General features: G+C 49.8%; 1 protein-coding gene across 7 annotated transcripts in view; it reads left to right on the top strand.

The window, feature by feature from the left end:
• LOC147019454 (plexin-A4-like) overlaps nt 1-18,893 on the top strand; it is a 537,201-nt gene that overhangs the window by 513,105 nt on the left and 5,203 nt on the right. For all 7 annotated transcript variants that reach the window (XM_085893965.1, XM_085893967.1, XM_085893963.1 and 4 more), the window contains one exon: nt 17,773-17,942. In XM_085893965.1, coding sequence (XP_085750091.1) covers nt 17,773-17,942 — 170 coding nt within the window. The remainder of the gene's footprint in view (nt 1-17,772; nt 17,943-18,893) is intronic.

Here is an 18,893-nt window from a genome sequence, read left to right as displayed (position 1 = left end):
ACTCCCCCAACTGAACCCAGAGTTCGAAATGGGCGCAGTGGCTGGGGTGGCGGACAAACGGCCCCCACGTGTGAATTCGCCCACGGATCGGACGATGGAAATGTTTGAGGCATTGATGAGGAAAATGGATGCGAATACACAACAAATGAACGAAGTGAAAACGAAAATGGATACAAACACGAACGAAATAAAAGGCATGAACGAAAAGATGGATACAAACACAAACGAAATAAAAGGCATGAACAAGCAAATGAACGGAATGAAAACTAATATGGAAACAAACGCACTCAAAATGAAGGAAGAAATGAAAGAGCTGCGGGGTGAGACGCAGAACATGGGCCGAAGCCTGCAGGCGGGCATGAAGGCCGTTACCAGGGAGTTTAAAATGGCGACTCCACGTGTGGGAGCGAACGAGCTGGGAGGGAGTGCAACGGCTGTCAGGCCCGCGGTGGAGGCGGGTGACAAAGTAATTCGGGAGACGTGTTGGGCGAGGGTCGTGACGGAAAAAGTGACGGTGACCGAGAGGGAAAAACTAATTGGGGTGACGGAGACGTGCACGAGGGAGATAACAAGGGAAGAGACGGAAATAATAGTTGAGACAAGGGAGATAACAAGGGAAGAGGTGACTGAGTTGGCAGAGACACGGGAGATGGGAACGATAGAGGGAAGACTACACGATGAAGACGGGGATAGAGACGCACACACACACACGGAGGTAGTGGAGGATAATGGGGGTGAGCTCGTGGACTGGGTAGAGACCCGGTGCGAGCAGTTGGATGGCCTCCTCCAGGAACGAGGGGAGGGAGTATGCCCCCTTGAGGTGAGTCACGACCAGGTGAGTTCGGTCGTGCTTTGCGAGGTTGAGAGGAGGAGTGCTGCGAACAGGTGCATGGAGAGCTTGGGGGGTATAGAGGCCCCGGAGACCCTTGTGGGGACACGAATCCCCAGTGTGGTTGTCCCGGTGTGTGTGGTGTCGAGGTGTGTGTTCACGAGTGTGGTGAAATGCGTGCTGCAACGCACGCATAGCGCGGGTGCAAGGGCGTGTGTGAGAGCGACCGGGTGGGTAACAAAGACCCCGTGTGTGGAAGCGACCCCGTGTGTGAGTGGTGTGAAGATCGTGCTTCCCAGCACGCCGTGTGTGGATGAGGCACCGCGAGCGAGTGCCCCCGCGTGTGTGAGTAGTATGGTTTGTGTGAGGGAAATGGCACGAGTGAGTGAAAGGCCGCGAGTGAGTGGAGCCACGTGTGCAAGGGTAATGGCATGCATGAGTGAGCGGCTGAGTGTGAGAGAGACAGCGTGTGCAAGGTCGCTGTGTGTGAGGGAGATGTCGGTGGGCATGTGTGAACATGCAGGCACGTCTCCCGGGGTGAATGTAATGGAATGGTGTATGAGCGTCGTAACACGCATGTGTGCGTGTGTTGAATGGAGACGGCGACAGAGGGACAAAAGCCGAGTAGCGGCTGCAGCTGTTTCGGGAACCGTGCCGGGTTCACCCAGCAGCGAGCGCGAGGTCCGTGCTGTGCAACGCACGAGGCCCCCACGTGCTCGCTTGCGGGAATGAAGTCCCGGTCCGGAAACGCACGCGGTGGATTTGCTGATCCCGCGGACGGACAAAGTTTAGGCAGGATTACGGATTTGGACCGGACGGGTTCTCCAGGCGATCGTGTGTGTTAAGCTCCAACGGGCAAAGCACATGTGTTCGCGTGGGGAACCCCTCGAGACGTGGGGCTTGTGTTTTTTTTATGCGCACGGTGACGTCATGGCTGCACTTGGGGTTGGAATCCGGCAGGAGGGATATCCCTGCCGGATGGTACCGTCCAAGTTGGGACGAGGTACACGTGCAGCTGCATGACGTCACGGGCAGGTGCAAAGTGCGCGAGCTGTGAGTTGCCGCGCTGGTGCTGCGCATGTGGAAAAAAAAAGCAAGCCTCACTTTCGGGTGCACAGGATTCCCGGGCAAGGGGTGGAAGACCCCCTTACCAGGGCACAGGATGAAACTAGTTAGGGGGAAGGGTTAGCTTAGCTAGACCGACTTCATGGGGCAGGGGTAAGTCCTCATGGAGTCCGTGGAATGGATGAGTTAGAGGGATTGTAGCGAGATTTAGGTTGGGAAAGTTATTTTAGAGATTTGGAGACAGTGACAGACTGTGGATATGTAGAGGGGACGTAGTTAACTACGTAGTATTAAAAGGAACGTGCTATAGTATCAGGGACGACATGGGAGCACGAGTTAGTTAGGGGATGCAGATAGAAGGATGGCAAAATTCAGCGGTGTGTGTGTGTTGAAGAGTTGTGGGTTGTGAGGTGAGAACGTGTGCTTGTTGAGTGAGTGAGGCCAGCGGGTCTGTGTGAGTGGAGCGAATGGCGAATGCATGGTGCGATGAGTGATTGGGGGGAGGAGTGACTCCCGCCCAAAGGACCCCGGGGTCAGTGTAGAGTGAGTTAGGGGGTTAGTCAAATTTACAAAATGGAGGTCGTTTTGTTGTTGGTGGGGAAGTAGGCTCGAAACCCGTTTGGAGGGGTGCAGGAGCCCTGTTGACGGGCTGGGAGCGTGGCTACGAAAGGTGAGTATCGCTGAGTGGGTACCCCGGGCACCAGGCTAGTCGGCCGTAGTAGGCCAAGGGCCCATGGGGGGCCGGGATAGCATAGTGGGCACGGGTGCGCCCGCTTGGTGCGGGGGCCCGGGGCGCCGTTAGCCGTGTGGGCAGTGTTGTGGGTACGGGTGACCCTCGGAAAGGGGCCTGGGAAGCCAGCCTGCCACGTGTGCGTTTCAGGGGAGGTGCCATGGGGGGCACTCCCCGGTGTTTAGGGAGCTGGTAGGCTCGGAGGCAGTGTAGTGCCCGGGGGTGCCATAGCGGGAGAATCGGCAGAGGGTCGTGCCTGCCAAAGGGAGCCACGTGTCCCAGCCAAGACACCGTGTGAGGGCACGGAGAGAAAATTGGGGGGCAAGGCCCGAAATTGTGAGGACACCGACACAGGCGACGGGAATCTGGGTTGTTAGAACCAATAGTTTAAGCGCGAGGCACTTGTTGAAAGCCCCGGGGTAGTTTAACAGGTTAATGGTTAGGGTAGATTAGGAAGTGTACCCCTCCGCACCATCCATCCCCTCGCTCTCGTTGTGGGCCGCTGGACCCACTTTGGGTTAGATCGCTGAACTCTGGGGAGGCCATTCTGAGGCTTCGTTGGGCCTCGACACAGGACGCTAGCTCTCCCTTGTTCCCCTCCGAGAAGGGAACGTAGGGGTTGGGAGTAGGCCAGGTGACAGGATAGGTTAGCCGAACAAGGACAGTACAGGGGGTTAGGGGACGATTTATAGTGGGGAAGAAAAAATAAAAAAATAAGTTGGGGCTAAATTGGGGTTTGACAAATTAAGGGAGTGGGTATAGACAGTGACAGGCAAAGGCGATAGGTTGGGAGGGAGACCGTAGAGTAGGTCCGAGCCCGCCTTCCGAGTGGCCAGCACCACCGCACTCCCTCCACCAACCTACACTGAACGGCGAAGGCTGGCCAGCTTCGTCGGCAGCTGTTGTTTTGCTGCAAGGCCTGGATCGGCTGCAGCTGCTGTGCTGCAAGGCCTGTACCGGCCGGATCGTCTGCAGCTGATTTCTGCAAGGCCTGTGCCGGCCAGTTCATCTGCCGGCTGTGTTTGCCTGCAGCGGCCTTCTTCTGCAGGCTGTGTTTTCCTGATCACCTTTGCCATGCCATGCCCACTGCCCCTGTTCACCAGCCCCGTTCAATTTTTGCTTTGCCCCCCCCCCCCTGTTCATTGCCATGTGCGCCAGGATCAGAAAGCAACAGTTTGCAAGCTGCGAGAACTGCCCTGTTGGCAGCTACAACACGGGCCTGCAGTGGCGGCCCGTGCACCGTGTTTGCGTGCATCCATTCGTCCATCCATCCATCCATCCGTTGAGCTCATTGCGTGTGCCACTTGAGCTGGCACGGAGACTGCGTTTGTGCAGCCCATGCACCGTTGTGGTTCACTGCGTTCAGTTCAAAAGGGAAGGCCTTGGACTGCGTGTGAGCAGCCGGCCACGTTCCCTGTCACCTGCATTGTTTGAGTCAGAGACTGCATGCGAGCAGCCTGGCTCCCTGCTAACTGCTTTCTTTTTGCAGAGTTCATTGATCCTGGGCCATGGTTTAGTGTAAAATTTGTAAGTTAAGGTTAAGATGTACTGTAAATATGAGTGCGCCCCCGGCATGTCTGTCTTCGCGCCGGCAATTTTATTTAAGTCGTTCGTGTGAGTGAGTTTGTTTAGGTAGTTACTCAGCCCTCAGGTTATTTATTTTGGGGACACAAATACCATGAATGTCGCACTCAGGGATCCGTAGGTAAAATGTACGAGGGGAGAACTACACATGATGGCACACGAAAATTTGATGACTCGGGACGAGTCTGTAAAAAGGGGAGGGGGTAGTGTTGTGGTTGACGAAAATCGCAAACCACCATTCAGGTCCCGTAGGTGAGATATCTCTCTAAGTATATGTGTAGTTAGCCCAAACCCGTTGTTTAGAGGGAATAAATGTCATTCATTCGGGCTGCGACCCTTTTAGATAGCCGTTTTTCTTTTACTATCTTTATTTTGGACCAACCGCCATTACTACCACCACAACCACCACCAACCGCATCTCGACAACCACAGCCACCTTCTCCAGAACCGCCTTCACAACATCCACCTTCTCCACAACCGCTTTCACACACACCAACCACCAACCGCAACGCCGCTTCACAACAACAGCAACGCCAACAGCCACGACCTTTACCGTCACAACTCGCCCTCGCAACCATCGCATCACCGCCATTCCGGCACCGCTTGTGGGCACCGATACTGGACTCGTACAGGGCGCGCACCGAGCAGCGGGTGCAAAAACACCAGCCTTTCCGAGAAATCGGATCAAGAATGATTCACGCCCACTTCTGTTCCGTCCTATCAGCGAGCGTGGGGCGATTTGGCCCCGCCTCCAGGCGCGTCAGAGTATAATCGCTATATGCAGATTCGCGGATCAAGAATGATTCACGCCCACTTTTCCTCTGTCCAATGGGGAGCGTGGCTCCGCCCCCGAGCCGTTCCTGATCCAAAAATCTGCATATGATTTCTCCTGTCGGACTATAAAGCGCCGAGCGCGGAGCGAATCGGGGCAGTTGGGAAGAGTTGAAGAGTCGAGCAGTTGGGAAGAGTAGAAGAGTCGAGCAGTTGGGAAGAGTTGAAGAGTCGAGCAGTTGGGAAGAGTTGAAGAGTCGAGGAGTTGGGAAGAGTTAAGAGAGTTGAGAAGAGGAAAGAGTTGGGCAGTTGGGAAGAGTTGAAGAGTTGAGAAGAGGAAAGAGTTGGAGAGTTGTGGCGGCGGCGAAAGCAGTCGAGAGAGTGTCTGTCGGGGAGGCTGGAGAAGCCAAGAATCTTTGTGGAGGTCTGCGCTCGTGTCAGAGTCGGGGAGCTGCGGAAGAGGGGAGGCCGGTAACGCGATCGAGGTCGCAGTGGCGTCGCTCGTCGCGGGACCCAAGCCAGCCAGATATCCTCATTCCCCCGAGCATCAACAACCCCCTCCTGTTTCCCCCCGCGCTGAGATAGTGTGAGAAGGGGGCCCCGTTCCCACCCCATTCCAGGCAGTGCCAGCGAGGCCCGCGGAGTCGGGGCGCCGCCGCCATTTTGCGGCTCATCACCAGACGGGTAGGCTCGACGCGGTCTCGGCCCCAGGCCCGTCTGCCCCCTTGTCGATGAGGGTGGCCCCTTTTTCTTTTGCTTTGGAGTATATGTGTTGTCGGCGCCGTCTGTGAAGTAAAACTTTATAAGTGTTGCCGTGTGCTCGGTAGTCGGTAGTAGATCTGCATTGTGTTTCTTTTGCTGCAATTGCTTTTGGTGCATAATTGTTGTGTTTCTTCTTTTGTTACATTTGCTTTTGGTGCATAATTGTGGTAATTGTATATGTGTGCTTTCCGTTTTCCGCGGAATAAATGTGCTTTATGTTGAACTGTTTTTCCCGTTTCGCTTCGTCTTTTCTTTTATTGAATCTCCATCTTACTTCACGTAAAGGGTTGGTAGTGGGCTAAATACGCCCGATAATTAATCAGAACCGTCGAGGTTGACGATAACACCGCTCGGTTATCCCGATAGTACGGAACGGGTCGCTTAAAGTGGCCCGTGTCCGAAGTCGACCTGCGGCGAGGTGCAATCGCCCGGTCTACCCTCCGGGTGGGTACTTAGGTAGGTCGAATTTGGCGAACAACCCTATCCCACGCGGGGGGCCGATTGGCACGATCGTGGTGAGTCCGAAAGACCCACCCATGACTAGTTCCCGGCGTTAGTCCGAGAGGGTCACGACGGGATTGTCCGTCCGGTGGGCGACGTGCCGCGATTCGAGTTACGTGGCCGCCCGCACGTCGGCGGGCGCGAATCCGCAACAATATATATCCGCAACAACGCAACAGCTCAAAACAATGCAGGTGACAGGGAATGTGGCTGGCTGCTCACACGCAGTCCAAGGCCTTCCCTTTTTGAACTGAACGCAGTGAACCACAACGGTGCATGGGCTGCACAAACGCAGTCTCCGTGCCAACTCAAGTGGCACACGCAATGAGCACAACGAATGGATGGATGAATGGATGGACGCAAAACACGGTGCACGGGCTGCACAAACGCGGTCTCCGTGCCAGCTCAAGTGGCACACGCAATGAGCACAACGAATGGATGCATGAACACAAACACGGTGCACGGGCCGCCACTGCAGGCCCGTGTTGTAGCTGCCAACAGGGCAGTTCTCGCAGCTTGCAAACTGTTGCCTTGCGGATCCTGGCGCACATGGAAATGAACAGGGGGGGGGGGGCAGAGCAAAAATTGAACGGGGCTGGTGAACATGGGCAGTGGGCATGGCATGGCAAAGGCAGCAGGCAAACTCAGCCCGCAGAATAAGGCCGCTGCAGGCAAACACAGCCGGCAGATGAACTGGCCGGCACAGGCCTTGAAGTACCACAGCTGCAGATGATCCGGCCGGCACAGGCCTTGCAGCACACAACAGCTGCCGATGAAGTGGGCCGGCACAGGCCTTGAAAAAAAAACAGCCAGCCGGCAGATGAAGTGGGCCGGCACAGGCCTTGCAGCAACACAGCCAGCAGATGAAGCTGGCCAGCTTTTGCCGTTCAGTGGAGGTTGGTGGAGGGAGTGCGGTGGTGCTGGCCACTTGGAAGGTGGGCTCGGACCTACCTACCTGTCTCCCTCCCAACCTATCGCCTTTGCCTGTCACTGTCTATACCCACTCCCTTAATTTGTCAAACCCCAATTTAGCCCCAACTTAATTTTTTGTTGTTTTTATTTTTACTTCCCCACTATAAATCGTCCCCTAACCCCCTTTATCGTCCTTGTTCGGCTAACCTATCCTGTCACCTAGCCTACTCCCAACCCCTACGTTCCCTTCCCGGAGGGGAATAAAGGAGAGCTAACGTCCTGTGTCGAGGCCCAACTCAAGCCTCAGAATGGCCTCCCCAGAGTTCGGCGATCTATAACCAAAGTGGGTCCAGCGGCCCACAACGACAGCGAGGGGATGGATGGTGCGGAGGGGTACATCTCCTAATCTACCCTAACCATTTAACTGTTAAACTACCCCGGGGCTTTCAACAAGCGCCTCTCGCTTAAACTATTGGTTCTAACAACCCAGATTCCCGTCGCCTGTGTTGGTGTCCTCACAAATTCGGGCCTCGCCCCCCAATTTTCTCTCCGTGCCCTCACACGGTCTCATGGCTGGGACACGTGGCTCCCTTTGGCAGGCACGACCCTCTGCCGAATCTCCCGCTATGGCACCCCCGGGCACTACACTGCCTCCGAGCCTACCAGCTCCCTAACACCGGGGAGTTTGCTCGTTTGCTCCCACACGTGGAGTCGCCATTCCCAGCTCCCTGGTCACGGCCTTCATGCCCGCCTGCAGGCATCGGCCCATGTTCTGCGTCTCACCCCGGAGCTTTTTCGTTTCTTCCTTCATTTGCTGTGTACTCGCATCGATCTTTTCGTTCATGCTTTTCATTTTGTTTATAAATTCAGTTGTGTTTGCATCCATCTTTTCGATCATTTGTTGTGTATTCGCATCCATCCTCGCTGTCATTGCCGCCAGCATGGCGAATAGCTGGGCCATGTCGGGTGCGCTTGGGTGAGCTGTTTCGGCAGGGGTTGGGGAAGGGTTTTGGTGGAGAGGGGGAGGGGAGGTGTCATACACCGCGGCCGCTGCCGCACCTATTTCGGGCTCTGGGTTCAGTTGGACGAGTTCATGTTCATGCACGGGGATTTCATCCTGAGCCATGGATCCTACGCATTCTACATCCATTTCTAATACCCCCGGCTCCCGCTCGCCTTGAGACGCCATCTTGCTTTTCGTGAAGGGTTAATTTCGCTCGCTCGTAATTTGGAGGGAATCGGGGGTCGCTTCTCTCACCCCTGGACCGATTCCCGTGAATTTAGCCGGAGACAGGAGAGCCCGTTTTCCTGTTCGCCGATACCAGTGCCGCGAGGAGGGCGATGGATTTGTATCGCACGACCTGACACCAGTGTTGCGGATTCGCGCCCGCCGGCGTGCTGACGGCCACGTAACTCGAATCGCGGCACGTCGCCCACCGGACGGACAATCCAGTCGTGACCCTCTCGGACTAACGCCGGGAACCAGTCACGGGTGGACCTTTCGGTCTCACCGCGATCGAGCCAATCAGCCCCCGCGTGGGATAGGGTTGCTCGCCAAATTCGACCTACCTAAGTACCCACACGGAGGGTAGACCGGGCGATCGCACCTCGCCGCAGGTCGACTTCGGACACGGGCCACTTAAGCGACCCGTTCCGTACTATCGGGATAACCGAGCGGTGTTATTCGTCGACCTCGACGGTTCGATTAATTATCGGGCGTATTCAGCCCACTACCAACCCTTTACGTGAAGCAAGATGAGGATTCAATGAAAGAAATGACGAAGCGAAGCGGGAAACAGTTCAACACAAAGCACATTTATTCGCGATGAACGGAAAGCGCACATATACAATTCCACCAAAAGCATATAGAAAAGAAAAGCACAATGCAATTTACACAAAAAGCAAATGCGACAATGCAGATCTAATACCGATTACGCGAGCACACGGCAACACTTATACAATTTTACTTCACAGACGGCGCCGACAACACATACCCAAAACCAAGAAAAAGAAGAGAGAACCCTCAAGGATGAGGCGGGCCTGAGGCCGAGACCGGGTCGGGCCTACCCGTCTGGTGATGAGACGCGGAGCGGCGATGGTGCCTCAACTCCGCGGGCCTCGCGGACAGTGTCTGGTAGGGGGTGGGAAAGGGGCACCCTTGGTCGCACTATCTCAGCGCGGGGGGAAACAGGAGGGGGTTGCTGATGCTCGGGGGAAAGGAGGATTTCTACTCTGTGGTTCGAGTCCCGCGACGAGCGTGTCCACCTCGGCCAGGTCGCGCCGTCGGCCTCCCTGGTGTGCAGCTCCCGGCACGACGCGAGCACCCCCTCGTCTGCCCTCGCCGCCTCTCCACAGCTCCGTCCCCTTCGCTCCGACTCCAACGCACACGACGACGACCAACTCCTTCTTGCTTCTTCTTCCCAACTCCACCGCCGGCGAAGTCTTAACTCTCTCATTCACTTGACTGACGAACGCGGTCGCTTATATCAGCCCCGTGGCTTCGCTCTCTCATCTTTGACCCCCTCCCTTCGACCTTTCACCTCGCTCCCCATTGGCCTGAGAAAAAGTGGGCGTGAATGCTTTTTGATCCATAAATTTGCATATATCGATCGCCCTCCAACGCCCTGGGGGCGGGGCCAAATCGCCCCTCGCTCACCGATTGGACGGAACAAAAGTGGGCGTGTCGTTTTTGATCCGTTTTTGAAGTGGAAAATCCGTGGTTTTGTACACGCTGTTCGGCGCGCGCCCTGCACGAGTCCAACACCGGTACCCACAAGCGGCGCAAGAACAGTGGCGATGCGACGGTTGCGAGGTGTGACGTGAAGCGGCGCCGCGTTGGGTGGTTGATGTTGTGGTTGGTGGTGGGAACAATGGCGGTTGGTCCAAAATATATATATATATATATATATATATATATATATATATATATATATATATATATATATATACACATATACATATACATATATATATATATATATATATATATATATATATATATATATATATATATATATATATATATACATATACATATACATATATATACATATACATATATAGAGTCGTCCCTCGCTATATTGCGGTTCACCTCTCACACGCCCGGTTCATCGTGGGTTTTCCCTTGGAACCTAACTAATTTTTTCTGCGGATTCCTCCGGTATATCGCGGTAATAATATGTAAAATATAAATTATAACACGTGGCGCTCAACCGGTCACACAACGCACGAAAGCGAGGTATGTACAGAAGGTTAAGGTGCTAGATATGCTTCGGGAAGGAAAAAGGTTTGCTGCGGTTGGACGAGCACTGCCAAACTGACCAGACCAGATAAGTCGATCTCCGGCACCTCAAACCCGATTACTGCCAAGCCGACCAGACCAGACGAGTCGATCTCCGGCACCTCGAACCTGATCACTGCCAAGCCGACCAGACCAGAGGAGTCGATCTCCGGTACCTCAAACCCGATCACTGCCAAGACGACCAGACAAGCAAGATGGGGCAGTTCAATGAGGGAATGGACGCAACAAACAGGTTTACATTCACACAAGGACATTTATTATAATAAAGCACGTATGTAATTAAACAAGGCAAAACACGTTTGCAATTATACAAGCAACAAAAGCACGACAAAAGAACTACAACCGTCTACTTATTATGTACAGTCACTTGCACTTAACAGCAGTTCCTACTTATTAGACGGGCCCACGGACACATATACGCACACACACACACACCCAAGAAATGGTGGCAGAGGCCTTTAATAACGAGCTCCAGCTCGGAGGACAGGTGAGCTGAAACCCAGAACCTATCTCGAACCTCTCCACCTCGTGTGGTCTTCAAGTTGTTCGAACCCGGGCTCCAGCGAGAGCAAGCTGGATCCAATCGCCGTGAGCTGCGATCCTTCCCGAGCTCCCGCGAATCCTCCCGTGCTTCTCAACACGTGCTGGTGAGACGAGGCACCGATCCTTCCCGTCGATGCATCGCTTCCCCGAGGAACCACCTCCACGAAGAGGTCGATGAGTCGCACCAAGCCGGGAACCAAAATGGAGAACAAAGAGCTCCACGAACCAAGAAGAAGAAGAAGCCACCACTTGCAGCTCGAGCCGAGCGACCGGCTCAACTTCCTTCCAAACAGGGCAGCTCGAAGCAAAAAGCTCTCCTGAGCCAAGCAGAAGCTGAAGCTCACTGAACCACCAAAGCAAAAAGCTTCCAAAGGCCTCAACCCTAACGCAAGCCAAGCAGGACTCGACGGTCTGCTGAACGACTACTCTCTACTTCCTTCTCCAACTCTGCCCTCCCAACAAAAGAGACGATCTCCTCTTTATCCGACCGACCGCTTAACCGACCGTGGATGCCAATAACTCAACCGCGTGACCTAGGGTCCTCCTGTCTAGAATCAGTTTACCTAATTAACCATGCGGTTTAACCACCGGGGAACCACGCCCTCAGTACTCCTTGTCCGAACTGGATCACTCTATCAACTAAGGAACACCTTTCCGGATTGGATGCAGCCGAGCGGCACTGCCAAGGACGTACCGGCTCGAAGGAACGGATTGTTGGGAATAAAGACCCGGCTAAGCTTAGATCCGAACCATGCTGGACCAATGGAGGAAAAGACAAAGGCGAGCTGGGAACATTTCTACAATTATTATTTATTTACAATAAGCGAGGAAAACATGTGGCACAACAAAAGGTTTGTTGGGGATGTTATGCAAGGAAAGATGAGAGAGGTGTGGGGTGCGACAATTATACAAACAACTTACAAAAGCAGACACAGTGCAGACTTGACGCGAGATTAATAAAAGCAACAATCACAACAATAAAAGATCTTTTTCAGGCTTACCTAACAGGCACCAACACTCTCAGACACACACTCAGACAAAGTAAACCCAATTGTGAAAGGAACTTTTGCAGCCAGGGATGGAGGAAGTTGAGGTTACAGTTTCTCAGTACCCTGAGCGTTTCGGGGGGCGGGGTGCTCCGTGGTGCGGCACCCAACAAAAGTTGTGTAGTTCGGTCCACAGCCGCACGAGTGGTAATCCTGTCTGTAGCAGGAGCCCGAGTGGAGAAGAGCGGAGTCCAAGGCTGAGAATGGAGCAGTAGACAGAACCAGGTGAGAGGCTTGGTCGAGGTCGTGTCGGCGGGGACCAGTACAGTAGGCGGGCCGTCGAGGCGAGACATAGGCAGAGCCAAGCCGCTGGAACACTTTCACAACAACTCCTTCAATTCTCCACTTTCCAACTGACTTCTCACGCCTTCGACCTTCTTTCAACCAACTCCCACCGACTTCTTCCTTTCAATCCACAACAACTGACTTCTTCCTTTCAATCCACCAACAACCACAGACTTCTTCCTTTCAATCTACAACAACCCCCATCCTCTGAGGATTGCTCCCTACTTTATAGATCCCAGAGCTTGGGGAGGAGCCATGGCGAAACTGCCGTCATTGTCCGACCCGAGCATCCCGATTGGACCGGCCCTTCATGTGGTCCGCCTTTCTGTGCAGTGTGTTTCAGTCAGATGCTAGTTTGGCCTGCCCACGCCGCACGTCTGGGTGTGGGAAGGTGGATGGTGGTGCAGCTTCCATAGCGAACATCAGGATTTTGCCTCAGAAAACGAGACTCCGGATACAGCGGGTCGACGGTGGTATGCTGTGGCCAGCGAAACGAGGGGAGCAAGCAAGATTAATTTACCTCAGAAAAAGGAGCCGGATACATATATATATATATATATATATATATATATATATATATATATATATATATATATATATATATATATAACCATATATATTATATATTATACAATATACATCCTTTGGGACCCTACTCAACGCAGAGCGTTGGTGCTGCCGAAGCCGTCTCCTTGGCTATTGGGCGCAATACTGGACGGGTCACCACTCCGACACAGGATACCACCAAGCTGGCATTCATGTTGCCGACCTTGGAAGGTTGACAGGCAGTCAACCCCACCTGGTATTAATTCAACACCCGAGCACGATTTGAAGTCAGGATCCGAGGATCCCAAACCCACCAACCGAACCATTATGCCAACACCAGGCATGCATGTATGATGGGGACCTTCAGGATGACATAGAAAACTGAAATTTGGTGTGCCGACGGACATTGAAGCCACAACACCAGCAAAAATCACAGAACCGTCGCACAACATTAATATATGAAAAAATAAATAAAGTGATTAAAGAAAATGAAAATAAATAAATAAATTAAAAATAAAATGCAGGTGAGTGACCCGAGACAAAGCGGAAGTGCCGACGGACATCGGAAGTAATTTTGTATGTCGACGGACATCGAAGGCGATACACCAGGTAAAATCACAGAATTGTTGTACAACATTCATTCATGAAAATATAAATAAATGAAAAATCATAATATTCAAAAATCATAATAATCAAATTCAGGTGAGCGACCCAAGACAATGGGGAAACACGGATCGTATGCTTACACAATGTGTAAGCACACCCCGCTCGTATGTATATATACTAGCGTGGATCGGCTCGCTATGCTCGCCTACCCACACGTCGCTACAGTGTGACAAACACCGCCTGCCACGTTATTAAAAACCTCTCACTGCCACGTAATTCAAAACATGTCACCACCACATGATTAACTAGAACGCCAACCTTCGACGTCATGACATCTCCAGATATGCCTCCGCCCACATGATTACATCATTATACATACTTGTACCAAGCTTGATTTAAATCCCTGAACCCAGATTTAAAATATTAAATAATTCTGACTGCCAGACCATGCATCTGATCAGGTTGAAATTTAAAACATATATTCCACATTTCTGCTCAATCATAACTGTGGCGCTTCACATTGATTGATGAAACGGTTCAAGAGAAAGATTATTCAAGAATTTTGTTCAAACCAATATGGCTATCAGACCATGTGACCTATTAATTATATTCATGAACCCCCTGGTATCCCCAAGGCTTGGGGAACATGTAAGTGAAGTTTCCCCTCGATCTGTCAAGCCGTTCTGCAGAAGAAAATTTTAAAATGTTTGTCATTCAAAAAATCATAGCTGCCAAACCATGTGACCTAGGACGTCATAGGTGAAGAACTTTTGGTTCCTCGTGGATAAGCAATCATACCTGTACAGTTTTGCCTCAATCTATTCAGCCGTTATAGAAAAGATTTTTGAAGGTTTTATGTTGAAAACATTGCTGCCAACCCACGTGACCGATGACGCCATCAATTTTTTTGCCAATTACAATTTAGCCCAAGATGACCCTCAAAAATTTTCATCCTAATCGGATAAAGCATTCGACATAAAATTATGATGTCATAAGGAAGCCACGTATGACATCAAAAATATCACCCCTGTTTCCCATTGGGAGTTCTTCACATGTGTCGAATTTAAATTTTTTCCCATGGCACAGTTTTGGAGATGCAGAGGTCCAAAATTTTTCCATTTTTCCAACATGGCTGCCACCCCACATGACCTATGTCATAATTAACATCAAGTAATCTGCATGATGAGTCGCATACATGTTCAAAATTGTGTCAATCGGATAAGCGGTTGCGGTGAAAACAGAGAAAATTCGCATGTACGTACGGGCAGACGGACAGACGGACATCCCGAAAACATAATGCCACCGGCGACATCTTCACCAGAGGCATAAAAACAACTCACCACCATGTAATTCAAAACAACTCACCACCACATTATTAAAAACTCCTTCCTGTGACATAACTGCCATGTGATTGAAAACACCTCACCTTCACGTAATTCAAAACAACTCCCGCTGTGCAATTCAAAACACCTCACCACATGTCGCTTGAGAAACCGGCTTCTTTTAACTGAGGATGAGGACGTGAGATGCAGTGTTGTCATGATTTACACCAAGCAGAATTCAAACACTTATTTTGAAAATGTATTTGTAATATTCGTGGTAATACATTTTTATAAGCCATTTTTGTTGAAGGTTTAAGTTTGAAAAAAAAATGCTTTTTTTCACCTTCGGACATACACTGGGGGGAGAAGTCGGTGCAGCCCGGAAGTTTGGTACAATTTCACAACAGTTTTAGGGAGTAGTTCAGTGACAACACAACACCACACCAGACAACACAACACGTGACAGACACTCCACAGATATATATATAAATACCGTCGTGGCCAAAAATATTGTCACCCTTGCACTTTTTTCAAATAACTCACAATTTTCTCGAAAAATAAGTTGAAATTGAGAAAAGTATTTTGTCTCCACAATTCTTCATTTCACTGTTAATATTACAGAACCTTTGTTTTTGATTCAGAACTTAATATATCCTTTAAAATCAGAAAATAAAAAGAAATGCCATTAACAAAATGATTGACACCCTCAACTTAATATTTGGTATCACAGCCTTTGGACAAAATAACTGCAGTCAAGCACTTCCTGTAGCCATGAATGAGCTTCCTACACCTCTCTACTGGCAGTTTGACCCACTCTTCTTTTGCAAACTGCTCCAGTTCTCCCAGATTTGATGGGTACCTTCTCCCAACTGCTGTTTTCAGATCTCCCCACAGGTGTTCAATGGGATTTAGATCTTGACTCATTGCTGGCCACTTCAGAACAGTCCAGCGTTTTATCTTGAACCATTCCTGGGTTCTTTTTGACGTATGTTTGGGGTCATTGTCCTGCTGCAAGACCAATGACCTTCAATGAAGACCCAGGTTTCTGACACTGGGTTGAACATTGTGCTCCAATATGCCTCCTTGGTAATCTCCTGATTTCATGATGCCATGCACACATTCAAGGTACCCAGTGCTAGAGGCAGCACAGCAACCCCAAAACATCACTGAACCTCCTCCATGTTTGACTGTAGGGAAGGTGTTCTTTTCTTTGAAGGCTTCATTTTGTTTTCTGTAAACAGAGATGATATGCTTTACCACAAAGCTCTAGTTTAGTCTCATCTGTCCACATGACATTCTCCCAGAAGGATTTTGGCTTGTTCAGGTGTGTTTGGCAAGCTCCAGTCTGTGTCTCTCTGTGTCTCTCTCTCTCTCTCTCTCTCTCTCTCAGCAGTGGGGTCCTCGTGGGTCTCCTACAGGGTACGAACCCCCTTTCATTGAGTTGGCGACAGATGGTGCGAGTTGAAACTCGTACCTTGTGTCTGAAGGTCAGCTTGAATGTGTTTGGCAGTTGATCGAGGGGCTTTCTCCACCATTCAAACAAATCTTCGCTGCAATCTTCGATCAAGTTTTCTCTTGTGGCCACGTCCATGGAGGTTGGCTCCAGTGTCATGGGCCTTAAACTTCCTGATAGCATTGTGTACAGTGGACACGAGAACATCAAGATCTCTGGAGATGGATGTGTCGCCTTGAGATTGCCTATGCTTGGCTACAATTTTGTGTCTGACCTCAGACAATTCCCTGGTTTTCTTTCTTTTCTCCATGCTCATTGTGGTACACACAGTGACAAAAAACAGCAGGACTCCTTTTCTCCATTCAAACTGGTTAAATTAGTGATTTTTATATTTCAGACACCTGCAACTCACCACAGGTGAGTTCAATTCCAAAGTAAAGGAGAATTACCTGCTTAAAATCTAATTATTTCTTACAACTTCTAAAAGATGCCAATAGTATTGTCTGGGCCATTGCTGAGGTTCCCATATCATATTGCAGTCATCCATCAGAGACCTGATTGAATTATTTGGTGTGATGTGCTGAAAAGGGTCATCATCATTGAGCTGACAGTACTATGGAATGGGCTTATGAAAGAAAATTGTGTTGGTACGAAGAGGTTAGAGAACTGTGTGATTTGCAACCTGTGAAAGTGGGCTGTGGAGGTTTTGTGGCAAGGTCTAAACTGAAGACGATTGGAGCGTCATCTAAACAGGTCAAGAATACTGGCACAACGACAGGGAACAGCAGAAACAGCCTCATTGTGGATCTGGATGCAGAGGCAATTGCAGAGTGAATAAATTAATATGTAAAGGAAGGTCTGGTGCAAATATGTATTTCGTCAGTGATATCTGGTGGTGATCATGTAGGCCGATGTTGCTTATTGGTGTTTGTGCTGCGCTGTTGGGGCCACCCGTGAGGAGCTGTACTGGAGTAGGTGCTGTTTGGCTGTGTAGCACTGTTTAGCTTCCCAAACAAATAAGTGTAGCACTGTTTGGAAAATATACTGTTTGGCTTCCCAAAATCACCTAAATATCGTGGAGAATGAGGGGGTGAGGGAGAGAAGAAAGTATGGGACATTTTAATAAATTTTGGATGTTTTATGCTGTCACAATATCTTCATAGCTAGAAATGTGTTATTCTATGACAAGGCCTGATTCAACATCTCCTATTATGAAGTTAGTCATATTAAAGACTTGCAATTGAATATGAATTGCAAATACAAAAATCGTTGCTTGAATAGTTGCAAGATTAGGGCAGTGTGCTACATCAGATGTGGGATGTGATGGGTGTTAGAATCCTTGTACTTCGTGTGATATATGTGCCTCATACACGCTCCTCGGCTTTCATTCCTTCAAATATAAATCTTATAGTTTTCACCACTTTACTCACCATTCGAACAATATACAAACTCATCAACACCAAAATAGTCATCAACTTAGAGCTAACGATTTACCTATCACCATTTTCATCCACAGGGTACGTTGCAAAAGTTTGTGGATGACCTTTTTGAGACGATATTTAGCACAGCACATCGTGGGAGCGCCCTGCCGCTCGCAATCAAATACATGTTTGATTTTCTGGACGAACAAGCAGACAGGCACCAGATCCATGACCCTGGAGTGCGACACACCTGGAAGAGTAATTGGTGAGATTCTCAATGATCGTGAAAATATATTGAAGGACATTAAAAATAAAACTCAATCACATTGAAGGCCTGTATTTCACATGTCACACATGTCCTCATCTTCACTTCAAAATACATCGAATGTCGTTTCCAGATAAGACAAACCAATTAATTCCATGAACCTTGAAAGGAACGAATGTTAAACATAAAGTATAGCTAACTTATTGTTGTTCTTATTAGTTTATCTGGAATTTACATTCCAGATAAGGTATTGTCATCGCGCACTGTGTGTCCATCCATCCGTCTCATTTTTAGACTTCTCCGGCCAAAGCTGGGCTGATCCGGCTGAAATTTTGCAGCGATGTTCCACTCCTGACTGACTAAGTAGGTCAAAATGGCTGACTTAGTAAATTTCTTCAAATTTACTAGTAAATTTTCTTCTCCAGACCCACCAGTCAGAATGCTACCAAATTTTGGTTACAACATTAGGCCAGAGTCCTGATGTTAAATTGTGAAGGTCATCCTGATCATTTGGTCAGAAGTGTGTCAATATGGCGGTCCTGCTTGGTCTATTTTGGGGAAAATTATATAAATTCCTTCAAAAATCTTCTCCAGACCCACCAGTCAGAATGCAACCAAATTTGGGTTACAACATGAGGACAGGGTCCTGATGTTAAATTGTGGAGGTCATGTCGATCACATGACCGGAAGTGTGTCAAAATGGCCGACTTGATCAACTTTTGGGAAAAATGCATTCATTCCTTTAAAAATCTTCTTCTCCAGACCCACCAGTCAGAGTTCTCCCAAATTTGGGTTACAGCATTATGCCAGAGCCCAGATAAGCTACAGGTCCAGTGGCCCTATTTTTATTATTACTTTTGCACAAGACAATGCATGCCGAAGCTACCACTGAGTATAAAAGGAAAAATGGTGTATAGAAACACACAGTAACTATCCAGGAATTTACAATAA

Source organism: Eptatretus burgeri, chromosome 9 (assembly GCF_056783735.1).
Source record: "Eptatretus burgeri isolate ZD-2024b chromosome 9, Ebu_testis_v1, whole genome shotgun sequence".
NCBI classification, from domain to species: Eukaryota; Metazoa; Chordata; class Myxini; order Myxiniformes; family Myxinidae; genus Eptatretus; species Eptatretus burgeri.
Note: the sequence above shows the minus strand (reverse complement) of the source record. Positions and strands in the feature narration are given on the sequence as shown.